This window comes from Nuphar pumila, chromosome 13 (assembly GCF_984573655.1).
Source record: "Nuphar pumila chromosome 13, dmNupPumi1.hap1.1, whole genome shotgun sequence".
Classification (NCBI taxonomy): domain Eukaryota; kingdom Viridiplantae; phylum Streptophyta; class Magnoliopsida; order Nymphaeales; family Nymphaeaceae; genus Nuphar; species Nuphar pumila.
In genome coordinates, this window is record NC_143261.1 from 12,752,488 (window position 1) to 12,767,706 (window position 15,219).

A 15,219-nucleotide genomic window follows, 5' to 3' on the forward strand; every position below is an offset into this window, starting at 1 on the left:
CCAATTCATGCAGGACCCATGGGTCCCTCCTTATGAGGCTGCATTGCGGGTCCTTAGATACTTGAAGTCTCTCCCCCCCCCCCCCCAAAAGGGATCCTTCTACCATCCAATGCAAAACTAGAATTACAAGCTTATTGTGATTCAGATTGGGCAAGCTGCCCCATGACCCGATGCTCGGTAATTGGATACTTTACTTTATTGGGTTCTAGTCCTCTCTCCTAAAAGACGAATAAGCAAACCACAATATTGTGGTCTTCGACTCAGGCGGAGTATCGTGCGATGGCCACAACTACTTGTGAATTAATATGGTTGAAAGCTCTCTTAATGGATCTCGGTCACAACCAGGAAGGTCCAATGAAACTATTTTGTAATAACCAAGTAACAACTCACATTGCCTCCAACTTAGTATTTCATGAATGAATGAAACATATCGATTTAGATTGCCACCTAGATCGTGAAACGATCCAAACAAGGATAATAGCCATGGAACATGTGCCTACACATTTACAATTTGCCAACGTCTTCACCAAAGCCTTAGGAAGAAATCGATTTCTATTCCTGTGCCCAAGTTGGGTGTTATGGATATTCACACTCCAACTTGAGGGGGGAGTATCACGAATATATCTATGGATAACAATGAATATGCGATATGGCCAACCATCTTGACGATAAGTCAAGATGAGATTCACAAATCAGTTTGTAACCTATTTCTATCATTACGTGATCTGTTGCAACTTATTGTGTATATCATATCCCATGCAAGATACGTGGATACCTACATTATATATATGGCCAACATTGTCATATAGAAAACATTATTCAAAATTCATTGAACTCTATTGTTTGTCTCATCTCCACTACAACGTTTTCATCTTCTTAAGGTGGGTCATGAGTTTTGAAAGAAAAATCTTTCTCATTAAACATAACATGACGAGAAACAAGAACTATATGGGTGCTAGGATTGAGACAAAAATAACTATCATTTTAAGAACTATAGCCAAGAAACACATGACTGGACAACATGTAATCAAGTTTATGTTGGCGATATGGTCTAAGGTATGAGTAACAATCACAACAAAAAACACAAGAATATGTAATCTGGTTTTTGTTTGAACAAAAGTTCAAGAGAGGTAAGAGAATGATTAGGTAAACCACACTAGGCAAGGCATATAGTCAAAATTGAATTGGAACATGAGCGTGAGCCATAAGGAAAATGCCGTTTCTATGGTAATCAGAATGAAGATAAAGAGCTGTGATATGGAGTCATATGGTGTGATGCACCAAAATTAGGATACCAACTTTCATCTCAATAATTATAAGCTGACACATGGTAATAAGTCCTTGATCTACCATGGGGTTCTCTCTCTATAAGAGATGACATTGCTGAGCAACATGGCTTGGTTTGTCACAATATTGCACAGGATAAACTGGTTATTGTTGTTGTTTTGCTGATAACAACAAGCATCTGGGCATCCTTGACCTCAACCCCTTGATCTACCTCTAATAAACTCGCCTTGACCATGACTAAAGTTATTTGATCGTTGATTAAAATTAGCTTCGGGTGCAATATCATGTTTGGTGTCAATTGACTCAGCAAGATGTACTTATATAAGGAGGAGATCTTAGATATTTCACTTGGGCCTACATATATAATTAATCACCCATTATAAACTAAGGTGGAGGCCCATAAAGCTATCTTATAAGATTGGGCCATATGACATCTTATAGAGTGTGGTTATATTAATATGTAGATACCTTATCTGCCTTCATATGTCAATTTTCTATTTTATGATGGGTTGAATTGAAAAGAAGACTATAGGGTGGTTACAATTAGGTTATGGTCCCCAAAACCATATATAGTGGCTGTTCTCTTTTGCCTTCCCATTAAGAAAGAAATCTGTCACTCTTTTATTAGGTTTAAAGAAGAAGAAAAGGCCACCTATAGAGGTTTTGGAAGATCTAATCATCAAGATCCATCGATGCAACAATGGATTTGAGTATGCTTTTGCATTATATTTTATTTGTTTATTTTTTATCTTTTCAATAATTTAGCATGAAAAAAAATTAGGGATCAAGAAATATGATTTTCCTAATCAGGAATCCAACAATTGGTATCCGAACTTCTTGTTCTTGTTAAATCGTTGAAATATTCAATTTTGCCATTAATTTTTTGGGTCATCAAAATCCTATCAGATTCAGTTTTCTCCTTTGACTGCCGACATTAGGGGCCGTTAATAATATTTTTTTTATTTTTTGTTGCAGTCGACGGTGTGGTTTGGGGTTTTGCTCGAACCGATGACCAACTGCAGAGCTGGCGCACCCCTTAGGTGGCCACAGGCCACCAGACGACATTAGGTGGCTTATCGAGCATCGTCCTGTATTTGGCACAGGCACCTTCGGATGCCTGCACAGGAAATGAGGAGGAGGAGAGGATCAAACAATCCTCTCCAGCCTCTCATCAGTTTTGGTGGGGGGGTGTGGGGGGGGGGTCGGACCCCCCCTTTTTATGTTTGACATTAGGGCACAGATAGAGGAGGGCCGAACGACCCTCCCCATGTGCTTTCGATTGATCAGGGGGTTACTGGACGGAGGAGGGGCCGATCGACCGTTCCCTTTTGGATTCAGACGACCGGGGGGTGGGGGTGCCGACTGGCTCTCAGCTGGTCACCCTCGTCAGACATCGACCAACATTCAACGACGATGGTCTAGGGCCTTTGGTTTGCCCTAGCCACTGCTGGGTGACCAGGGTCTGGCAGCCGACCTAGTTCGGTCCCCATCTGGTTTTCGGGGATTGACCCAGGTCGGGTGTAGTTTGACCCATGTCAGGTCAATTTTGACCTGACCTATGCATTAGATCCAGCCTACGTCAAGTCAAGTCTGACCTGACCCGCAGGTCAGGTCTGGTCCGAACCGATGGGCTAGACCCCTTTACATGTTCTATGGACTCATAATTTTTTTTTAAAGATTTTTATTTTATTTTATTGGGTTCAGGCCATTAAGTATGCATTTCAAGTCACTTTAGAGAGTTGACTTCAAATATATTTTTGACCCTATTTGGATTATGGTTTTATTTTTTATTTTGCTTATATACATATAACCACATATTATATTTGAAACATGGTATTATTTTCGGAATAAGGGTCTAATATTCTAAAATGAGTTGATTGAAATATGTTACCAAAGTAACCTCTCTTATGAAGATTGACTTGTTTAGAATATTAAGATGTTTGTATATTTGAGATTCATGCGAATAGTGATAAACCTAAAGTAAAATTACTATTTGGCCAAGCTCAAATATACTTTCAGTAATAAATATGAGATGATTATTAAGTTTTTCATGTGAGCAATGAGTTGGTCCAAAGAAAGACCTGTTATTTGATAGAATTAATTGTTCATGTTTGATTACTGTAATGAGAGTACCACTTACAAGTTGACATTTCTGTCTAAAGACTAAATATCAATGTTGTACTGGGTATCTTGTGATGGGGTTCACTATAATTTAAATATGTCAATTAATGTTAATGCATGTGAATATGTATATTAATTGTGACCTTGCTGTGGTTTGTTTTGCTCTTGATTCAATAAATTTTTCTACTTCTACAATATATGCAAATATTAATTCAATTCTTGTTTTGAATGACATAAACCTCAAAAACTGGAAAGAGAACATTATGATTGTTCTCGGATGTATGGATTTGGATCTTGTACTTCAAGAGGATCAACATACTTCTCTCACAGATAGGAGTTCTATTGAGGATAAAAAGAACCATGAAAGATGTGATCGTTCCAATCGCATGTGTCTTATGATCATAAAACATGCCATTTCAAAAACCTTCAGGGGCGCTATGTCTAAAGAGGTTAACGCTAAGAATTTTTTTGAGAAAATTGAAAAATGTTTTTTTAAAAATGAAAAGGCTAAGATAAGCACTTTCCTTTCGAGTCTTGTTTCAATGAGGTATAAAGGTAAAAGAAACATAAGAAAGTACATTATAAAAATGTCTCATCTTTCTTCAAAATTAAAGGCACTAAAGTTAGAGTTGTCTGAAGACTTACTCATACATTTAATTCTGATATCTCTTTATGCACAATACAGTCAATTTAAGGTCAGTTATAACTGCCAAAAGGATACATGAACTCTAAATGAGTTTATTTTATATTATGTGCAATAAGAAAAAATGATGAAACAAGAAAAGATAGAAAATGCTCACTTGGTAGTTACCTCTAAAGACAAATATAAGAAAAGGAAAAATGATAAGAAAGCTGCAATGGACCCTTCATCATAGAAGAAACAGAAAAAACATCAGGATACAAAGTTCAGTTGTTTCTTTTGCAAGAGCGAGAGTCATATGAAGAAGGATTGTACCAAATATTATGCTTGGCGTGAAAAGAAATGTATCCTCCCCACTTTGGTTTATTTTGAGGTTAATTTAACTTGGTGGATGGATTTTGGTGCTACTACTCACATAAGTGTGTCTATGCAGGGTTGCTTAAGTTACCGAACATCAATTGATGCTGAAAGATTCATCTATATGGGCGATGGAAAATTAGTTCAAGTTGAGGTATTAGAGACCTTTAGGTTATTATTAAAGACTGATTGCTATTTAGATTTAAAAGAAACATACATTGTACCATCATTTGAACAAAACTTGACTTCTATTTTTGCATTAGACAAATTTGGTTATTCTTGTTTATTTGGAAAAAATTAGTTTAAGTTGTTTTTTGATTCAAATCTTATTGAAACCGGTTCTTTATCTGTAGTCAGTAACCTATATTTACTTAATACTATTGCCTCATATTATGAAACCTTGCATTCAAGTTCACGTTGTACAAAACATAAATTAGCCAATGAGAATTCTGTTTTATTATGACATAAGCAATTAGCTAGGTCATATTTCTAAACAAATAATTGAAAGGCTTGTGACAAGTGAAATTCTTGATTCATTTGATTTCACTAACTTTTAGGTTTGTGTTGAGTGCATAAAAGGAAAATGAACAAACATAAGGAAAATAGGTGTCGATAGAAGAACAAACATCTTAGAACTTATTCATACGGATATTTGTGGGCCATTTCCTACAGTTTCTTGGAACAATCAATAATATTTTATTATATTTATAGATGATTGTTCATGTTATGGGTACCTATATTTGATTCACAAAAATCTCAGTCACTGAATGCGTTTAAATCATTTAAAGCTGGAGTTGAAACTCAACTTTGCAAAAGGATTAAAACTGTCAGATCTGACCGTGGTAGTGAATACTATGGTAGATATGATGCATCAGGTGAACAACATCGAAGGCCATTTGCTAAATTCTTAAAGGAATGCGGTATCATCCCAAAATACACCATGCCAGGCACTTCTAGAATGAATGATGTTGCTGACATATGAAAAAGGACCTTAAAGGATATGGTAAGGAGTATGATTTGTCATTCTACTTTACCAAAATCCCTCTGGGGAGAGGCTTTAAAGACTGCAACTTATATACTAAATAGAGTACCCACTAAAGCAATAACCAAAACCCCATATGAAATATGAACATGCAAAAAGCCTAGTATGAAGCATTTTCATATTTGGGGATGTCCAGCTGAGGCAATGCCATATGAAAAAAAACTGTACTCAAGAATAGTTAGCTGCTCGTTTGTTGGATATTCTGAAAGGTCTAGGGGTTATAAATTTTATAATCCTATGATTAAGTCATTTTTTGAGACGAAAAATGTTTGTTTCTTTGAGGATGCTGAGTTTGAGGAAGGTGATAAGGTAAAAGATATTGCTTTTGAAGAAGAATCTATTTCTCTTTCTATAGTTATTGTTAACAATGATCAGATTTTTATTTTTGACATTATTCAAATAAATCAAGAACAAAGCAATGTTCAAGATCCCCCTATCCAAAATTAAGTTTATACTCCTGAAGTACAAACTCAACAACCACAAGAAACACCTCAAGCAAGTCAAGAACAAGTGTCATTAAGGAAATCCAATAGAGAGAGGAGAAACACAATTCTAGATGATTATATTATTTTTCTTCAAGAACATGAGGGTGATACTGGCTTAAAGGAAGATGATACAGTCAACTTTCAACAAGCTATATGGAGTTCTAACTCTCAAAAGTAGATATATGCCATGTAGGAAGAGTTTACATTCTTGAAAAATAATGATGTATGGGATCTTGTCGCATTACCTGAAGGTGTTAAACCATTGGTTGCAAATGGATATTTAAAACCAAAAGAGATTCAAAGGATGATGTAGAAAGATATAAGACACATCTTGTTGCAAAAAAAATTACTCAAAGGGTAGGCATTGACTATACAAAAACTTTCTGTCCAGTTTCTACGAAAGACTCTTTTAAAATAATGATGGCACTTGTGGCTCATTTTGATTTGAAGCTACATAAGATGAATGTAAAGATTGCATTTCTTAATGGTCACATTGATGAGACAATATATATGGTGCAACCAGAATATTTTGTCTCAAGCAATGCAAAAAAATGGTTTGCAAATTAAAGAAATTCATTTATGGATTTAAGCAGGCTTCCCGTCAATGATATCATAAATTTCATCAAGTTGTTCTCTCATTTGGTTTTGAGATGAATATGGTTGATAAATGCTTATACCATAAGTTCAATGGGGGTAAATACATTTTCTTGGTTTTATATGTCGATGACATACTACTTGTCAGTAATGATATAAGCTTGTTGCATGAAACCAAAAAAATTCTGACAAAAAAATTTGAAATAAAAGATCTTGGTGACACTTCTTTTATATTAGGAATTCAGATACATCGAGATCGTTCTTGAGGTACTCTTGAATTATCACAAAAGAGCTATATCGAAAGGATTTTTGATATATTTGGCATGAAGGATTGTAAACTAAGTGACACCCCTGTTGCTAAGGGAGACAAGTTTAGTCTCACTCAGTGCCCCAAATACCAATTTGAAGTTAAGGATTATCTAAAAGATTTTGTAATCTTCATGCAGTACGAACACGCCAACCTTTCATGTATGCTCCAATTAGATAACATACCATATGCAGAAAAGTCACTGATTGTCCATAGAACAACAACCTTCATATTGAAGTTTTATTTTTTGTGCGCATCGTACATGAGAACACCATCATCTCACAGTATTTTCAGCTCATTAGTCAATGACTTTAAATATACATCAAGATTTTGGCCCGCAGAGGTCAGACCAGAGATCAATAGAGACAAAAAAAGATTTTGACGCTTCATACACAAGCTTGGAGAAATGTTGTATGGGATGAAAAATACTAGCCAACACGAGTATGAGGTTGATCTACCCCCAAATTGATTAAATCCATTTGTACATAAACCTAGCCTAACATTTCTCACTTCTATTGTGAAGGTCTGATGAGTATGATCAAAGTGCTTCCAAGCTTCCACGTCAACAGGATGCATGATCTTGTTTTCGTCATGTCAAACTTTATTTGCATACCATCTCATGTGTTTAGTTGTCCTCAAAGATATATACAATCGTTGCAATCTAGGGGTGAGAGGAAAGTAGCGAAGCAACTTGTATAACACTTCTTTTAACCTCGTGCTACCATTGCCTCTTGTCTTTGGCATGAACCGAGTATGCCCACATGACGGGCATTATCTGCTATTTTTCTTGATCTTTGAAATACAACATGCAGTGATTTGGACAAGCATCTATCTTTTGATACTCGATATCTAGAGTGTTGACCATAACCTTCGCACGATAGAATTTTTGTGGTAATTTCTCATCTTTGGGCAACATACTCTTCACAATAGAACACAGACTGTCAAAACATGATTGACTCAAATTATACCCGCACTTCAAATTCAGTAGTTGAAGAACTGCAAACAAGATAGTGTGACTCTCGCAACCATTTCAAAGTGGCTCATCAACATCTCTAAGTAAGTCATAAAATCTACTAGCTGCATCGTTTACTGCTTCTTCCTCCACTTAAGTTGATACATCACTAGGACCCATAGCAGAACCCAATTCTGGTCCTGCAGCATTACATATCAAATTCACATATAGATTATCGTGCACCACATCTACCCGTGCATCAAAACTATTTCAAAATTCTTTACCATAAAGCGTCCAATTCTGATAATCACTCACAAAACTCTTCCTGTATAGGTGATGTTTAACACCATGAGGTTCTACAAATTGATTGTTCTTACACATCGTGCAAGGCACCTGATCCGACTAGTGAGATCCACTGTACTGACACTTGCCGTTGCAAATTCAATAAAACTGTCAACACCATCTATATATTCAAGCGATACCTCATTGTCAACTATCCTACGATACATCCATTCACGATTTGCAGCCATTTTGTCCTATGATGTTATGGATATTATCCTAACCAGTTAAAAAAGAATCATAAAAATGCTATGATAAGAAAAATATCTAATTTATCATGCATTGATGGTGGATATAATGATTTGATACATATATCACACACACATTCATATATATATATATATGATGTCATTCAATCACAAGAACTATGATGCAAACATTGATAACTTAATATTTTTATGTGCAAAACCATCACATCATATTTACACCCATCATAAGGATATTTAGAATGATGAAATCACATTCATCAACATGATACATTCATTTGAAGCATGTTTTCATGATACAATTTTACATGGAAGACATAATCAAATTGAAAATAACTTCATGCAAGCATGGATGCAGTCACATCAACATTGCAATACATTCAAATCATTCATATCAAAACAATGTCAAACATTTACCTGCAGGAAACACACTCCAATATCCCGCTAACTACTACCATGACTAACATGGAATCTGAACTCCAAAAATAAGAGCATTTTTATTTTCATACATTCAAATCATGCTCAACATGATCTTCGAATTCCATCAAAGTAGTCCTAGATATTCATAAATAACCTGTGATGCGCCTACATCACTTACTCACCATGGGTATTTACCCGATTTGTATGCTTTTGCCTTTGCATTTTTCTTATTTCTTTTTGCATGACATTTTTAGCCGCATGCGATGCTTAGCACTAAGCATCACACAATTAGCTCAACTACGCACCTGCAAAGCACAAATGTATAAACAGAGGATTGGCCTGCGATGCCTTTTTTATTGGTATGCCATCAGTTAGAATGTAGGCTCACGGCACAATGCAGTGAGGCAAGCAGTGGATTACCACAGCCATGCACTCTATGTGCAGTGGATTGCCACAGCTCGCATGAAGTGTCAGAAGTTTGCTGGAACTCTAAAGGTGATTACTCATCTCATCTTAGTGACCCCAGGTCAGGTGAGGCTACCTGCTGAGTTTAAGCATATCAATAAGCGGAGAAAAATAAACTTATAATGATTCCCCTATTAACGACGAGTGAACCAAGAATAACTCAACTTAAGAATTTGGTAGGCTTTGCCTACCGAGTTGTAGTCTGTAGAAGCGTCTTCACCGACGAACTGAACCCAAGTCCCCTGAAAGGGGGCATCGAAGAGGGTGAGAGCCCAGTCATGTTCAGACCTTGTCGGACCACGAGGCACTGTGAACGAATCAGGTTGTTTGGGGGTCATCGGGTGGTTGGCGCACGACACACGGGAGCGTCGGTGCTCAAGAGACATCAACGGTGGCACACGACACACGACAACGCCGATGCTTGGTGGTTGTCAGGGGTGGCACACAGCGGTGAGAGATGGAGTGAGGGAAGGAGAGTGCGGCGGCTGACGGGCGGCAAGAGAAGGATAAGGTGAAGGAGAGTGCGGTGTGTGACATACGACGAGAGAAGGAGGAGGTGAAGGAGAGTGCGGTGGGCGACGGGCGATGAGAGAAGGAGGAGGTGAAGGAGAGTGCGGAGAGCGACGAGAGAAGGAGGAGATGAAGGAGAATGCGACGGGAGATGATCGGCGAGAGAAGGAAGAGGTGAAGGAGAATGCGACAGACGATGAGAGAAGGAGGAGGTGAAGGAGAGTGCGGCGGGCGATGGGTGACAAACGATGGGCGACGACCGACGGGCAACGAACGACGAGCGATGGGTGGTGGACGATGAGCGATAGGCGGGGGGCGAAGAGCAATGGCCGACGATGACGGGCGACAAAATAAAACAAAGAAAGAGAGAGTTTGAAAACAAAGAGAGATGTGGGGTCCGCTCTTTAAGCTATGCGCCTTTCCTCCTCTGCAGAGCAAGAATCAACCACACCAAGGGATCAAAATCCTTGATAAATGTGTCATGGATTGCAAGGTCACTCATACCTCATATTTGAATCCTATGAAAAATGTGAGGTTGATGGTACAGGTACCATCTACACTAAGAAAACACAAAACAAAGACATATCGAATTAGAGACAAACACATTCTAAATTAACTAAATAAATTAAAAATAAAAAAAGTGAAATCATCATGGGCTTAGGTATCCCTCCTAAGATATTGACTCTAAAAGAGATGAATTCGACAACACCTCAGTAGAGCATGAGCTCAGGGAGGTTCGAATCTAGTAGAATGGATCATAGGATAGGTGATCTAGTCTTAGATTTGGCAAGTAAGTTCGACAAAGTGATGACATTCAGGTTAGGTTCTCAATGCGATAGGGCTTTCTTACTCTAGTTCTAGTTGACTTGACTAGAGGAGTAGATCATTATTTATAGATTTTGAGATGTGTATGGATTCTAATGCTATCAATTTGAGATCTAAAGGTGCAAATTTGATTCTTGTGTAGCAGCTTGAATATGATTAGATGAGAATATTGCATGACACAATCTTATGATGCCTACAAGGCTAATTTCTATTGGCTAAAGTAAGCTTGCTTAGAGGCTAAGGTTTTTGATATCAAGACGAGTTTCTAGGATCCCTGAATGAAGTCTAGGTTTATTGAATGATTTTAAAAAGCTTTTTAGGATATGAATGACTTATCTTTAAGGTAAGACAATATTTTATGTGGATTCTAGGGTTTTTTAGGAAGATAAGAATATAAGGTTGTGGATGTGGCTTCTAGAGGCTTTCTATAGATTGAATATAGGAATTTCAGATATTCATGTTTCAGATTGGGACGTACTTCAGATCTATTATGACATACTAAATTGTTTTGACCATGACTCTCTATCCAAGTGTAGATTGAAGCATTGTTTTATGCATTTGAAAGCTAACATCATTTACTTCAATACATCTTTTAAGTAAAAAACTAAATTTGAGCATTTTGAGGGTAAAAAATGCATTCAAATTGTGCTCTATCAGAAATGAAAGTTTTTTATTAAACAAGTTACCTTTTTTTTTGGGAATTAACTTCAAATTAAAATATCTGATTGACCTGATTTGTCTTGTTTAAAAGTTAAAATCTTATAGTTTAATTCCTCTTTTGGATAAAAATCTTGAAAATGCTGTTTTATTGACCAAAAATAAGATTGAACTAAAACTTACCTCGAAAGAGAACAGAAGTACCTTGCTTTCAAAAAGGAACTTTGTAAAAAAAACTATTTTGGTCAAAATTAGTGTGTCTACACCACAGCAAATAGTTGTTTGAGGGTAACTTGATACTCAAGATATGTTGAAGAGTAGCATGAGAAAGTAACAGAGGAAGAGAGAAACTTAGCTCTAATGAACTGCTTGAATGTGATGAGGATGTCGACTGCACCATGCTTGCCCAGGTGTGAGCTCCGATACCATAAAATCTAGCCACATGCATACACAATGAGAATGCCACTCGCAAGGAAAGATCACACGACAAATTTACATGGTTCAGATTTAGATGATCCTAAGTCCATGAGAAACCTTACAGAACTCTCTTGGTGAAGGTTGTCCTCCATTAATGTATTTATGCAAAGAGATACAAATCCTCATCATGTACAATCATAAAAAAAAAAAACACAGGCATTATCACATAGGAAAATACATCTTTTGAGAAAGGGAAGTTGACCTAGGAGTCTTTTATAAGTTATTATCTTGTAGATATTTTTTCCACCTTCAAGATCCTTCTTGACGATGAACTTTGCATCTGGATCACATACTCTAACCCACCCTTAAGTTAGTACGGCTTATTTACCAACCTTACCATCATATTTTGGCTACAATTACACAATTCTTTTATCTTCCAACACACATTCTTGAACAACATGGCCAAGTCACTCGTGTCCCCCAAGCCAGTGGTTCAGAATGGTCAGCTTCATGTAAGCAAAAATGGGTTAGCACCAACCGGGGCTCCGCCTGTCTCGTAGGAGCAGCCAGTGCACGTCACCTTGTATTGGGACGTTGGAGGTTCAAAACCCAATGGTATAGTTGTATAACTGGTAGGGGTCTGACTAACCCCAGCTTGCCTTTAAAAAAACAAAAGTGGGCTAGCTGGCAATCATAGTGAATTCGGCCCAGGTACTTACAGGATCGATGGACCCCAACTGCAACCCTCCCATCTTTTTCTCGGAAGAGCCAGCTCACTTCCTTACGAGTCAACCATCTCAGTCAAGTCAAACCATCCCAAGCTATATATATATATATATATATATATATATATATATATATATATATATATATATATATATATATATATAACTAGAATATGAGAGCTGGAAATATGAGAATTAATGTATGAACCGTGATTTTCATGATTTTTTTGTTATTTTCTCTTGAATAATCATACAGATGTGATCTGCATGCTTGGTTTTATAAGAACCCGCTCTTGAATAGTCCGATTTTAATGCATAAATGAGATTTCTTTAAGGCTTTAAAATCAATGATTCATAGTCTTCATAAATATTCCAGCATTCAAAAATCAATTTTTTTCATAAAAAATACACGATCCAATGGTTAATTCCTAACAAATTTACCATGCCAAGCATATATTGGATTTGCAAAAAAGTGTTGGAAATGACTATATTTCTAGTTCTCATATTCTAGTATAAAAACTTTTGCCAACCAACATCCCGCAAAAAAGTGTTTAGGATATATGTTGCCATTATTGGATGAAGGAAGTTGAGAGGGAGACATCTCGCAGACAATGCCACCAACTATTTAGTGTATGTTACCATTATTGGATGATGAAATTTGAGAGACAAAACCAAGATTTCTATTTATTGTCAACACCAAACAAGTCAAATGCTCTTCAGACTTGTTTCCTTGGTGACACGTGAGGTTGCAACAAGCCACAAAAAGCAAGTTTGCAACAACCACGAGCACAAATGCGAGCACGCACATAGACACACACACAACAGCGAACACGCAGAAAAGGAAACCCACAACCACACATATCATCAGCCCAAAATTAGACTGGCAAGAAAACAGGTACACACGCACACATATCATCAACCCAAAATTAGACTTGCAAGAAAACAGGTACACACGCACACATATCATCAGCCCATTGTTATTTGTTAACAAAGGACAAATCTAGGCAAGCAAAAAACAAAAGACCAAAAAAAGGCATCGAGGGGTGAAGGGAGCAGGAAAGAAGAAAGTTTTTGCTTTGTCAAGCATGAGAGAGAGATGCAAGAACAATAATCCCACCATATTCCTTCCAAAATATTCATCACAACCACAATGGGAAAAACCATCCCCATCACCCATAATTCCCCAACCACAACCGCTAGCGTCTATGACACACCTGCCATCCTTCAACATTTCAAATGCTCAATCCAAACACCCAAAACCCCAAAACCAAAACTTCAAAATGGAGCCGTCGCTGTTCTCCTAAGAACCGGTTTTGCCTTTGCCAATCGACTTCCACTGCCCTGCTCACCTAACATTTGCTGCACATTCCAATCAACATGAAACTTAACACACTCAAAACTTTATATATATATATATATATATATATATATATATATATATATATATATATATATATATATATATAGAGAGAGAGAGAGAGAGAGAGAGAGAGAGAGAGAGAGAGAGAGAGAGTACCAATACCTGTTCCTGTTGGAGCTGGCGTAGTTGGTTCTGCTGTTGCTGCTGTTCCCTTAGCCTGATATTCTCCTCAACTAAATGAGCAATTTCGATCTCCAACTCATTGGTGTACGCCTGAAGAATTAAGAAAACGAGAATAAGAAAGAAAACCCATATTTTTTTTTGAGTAGAAGCTACTAAAGGAGAAAAAGAGTGGGGTGAATGAAAGATATTGAAAGATCGAGTAGTGTGCCTGCTTTCTCGCTCTAGACCGAGAGGCGGACTCTCTGTTCTTGATCATGCGTTTCTGCCGTCGATCCACCGACTCGTCGCCGTCCATCATGCCACCTCGCTTCCTGCAGAAGGCCCCCACGAACCCCTGCGATTCGGCCATGTGGTGCTGGTGCTGGTGGTCGTGCAGAGACGACGACGAAGCCCTGTGGTCGAACCCACCGACCCAGTCGAGGTAGTGCATCTCATTGCAGACCGAATTGAGGCTCAGCAGCGTGGTGGTGGGCGCTGTGGCGGTCGCCTTCTGCCTCGGCCGGAACAGCCCCACGATGTCCCGCGAGCCGTCGGAGCTCCGGCCTCCCTCCGCCAAGAAATCCTGGAGTATCATCTCTCTTTCCCCTTGCTCCTCTTCCCCCGGCGCCTCCCCTAGGTTGCTCAAGCTCATCTCCTTCCAAACTCCCTCCATGTTGTCCTCTCTCTCTTGATGCAAAAAAAGATTGGATGAGACCATTTTTATCAGTGGGCCAATCACATGGCAGCATTGTATGGGGCCCACAGCTACCAGACCCCACATGAAATGCTGTCATGTGATTGGATCAGTCGAATAGTCATGGCACTTACCTTCTCTGGATCCCTACTCCCTCTCTCTAGCTTGGTTTCGTAGGGAAGTGACCCGAATGGGCACATGTCCATTCTTGTCCGTAAGGGGGCATTGTTCGTCTAGACACGTGACCATAGGGGTGTACTTTTGATATGTGTATAAGCTTTATAGTATAATGTGCCCACACGTAAAATTTTGTGGGTGGTGAAGCAAGGCTAGGGAACACATACATGTTACATACCCTATAATGTCATTTTGGTAATTTTGTTGATGGCACACTGAGTACTCCACTGACTGCCTCCAGAGCGATGTGAGATGGACACATGACTCGAAAGGGTACCCTAAAGATTGAAATTATGCTTGTTCCTTTTTAGGGAACTTGTCCGAATGTCCCTTCACCCCTCCACAGCAATTTGAAGGGTACACCATCTTTTGTCTGGTATAGCTTGTGTTTGGAAACAATTCTATTAAGGGTACATTTAGTTGTGTTTAAAAAAAAATGAAAGTGAATCTATGTGATTTCAAATCTTTTTTTATTCC

The 15,219-nt window shown here is 38.1% G+C and overlaps 1 protein-coding gene across 1 annotated transcript; it reads right to left on the reverse strand.

Moving 5' to 3' along the window:
* Positions 1-13,624: 13,624 nt before the first annotated feature.
* Positions 13,625-14,544, reverse strand: FD (Basic-leucine zipper (bZIP) transcription factor family protein). Its single transcript, XM_089986086.1, has 3 exons — positions 14,101-14,544; positions 13,872-13,982; positions 13,625-13,708 (listed from the first exon to the last, which is right to left on the reverse strand). The coding sequence occupies exons 1-3, from the start codon at positions 14,542-14,544 to the stop codon at positions 13,625-13,627; spliced, it is 639 nt and encodes a 212-aa protein (XP_089842212.1).
* Positions 14,545-15,219: the final 675 nt, after the last annotated feature.

Bases quoted from the DNA above. Each gene is read 5' to 3' on its own strand.
- FD (XM_089986086.1), bottom strand. From the start codon at position 14,544: ATGGAGGGAGTTTGGAAGGAGATGAGCTTGAGCAACCTAGGGGAGGCG. The intron at 13,983-14,100 runs GCACACTACTCG...TTAATTCTTCAG, and splicing joins GGTCTAGAGCGAGAAAGCAG to GCGTACACCAATGAGTTGGA. The intron at 13,709-13,871 runs GTATTGGTACTC...TGGAATGTGCAG, and splicing joins GCCAGCTCCAACAGGAACAG to CAAATGTTAGGTGAGCAGGG.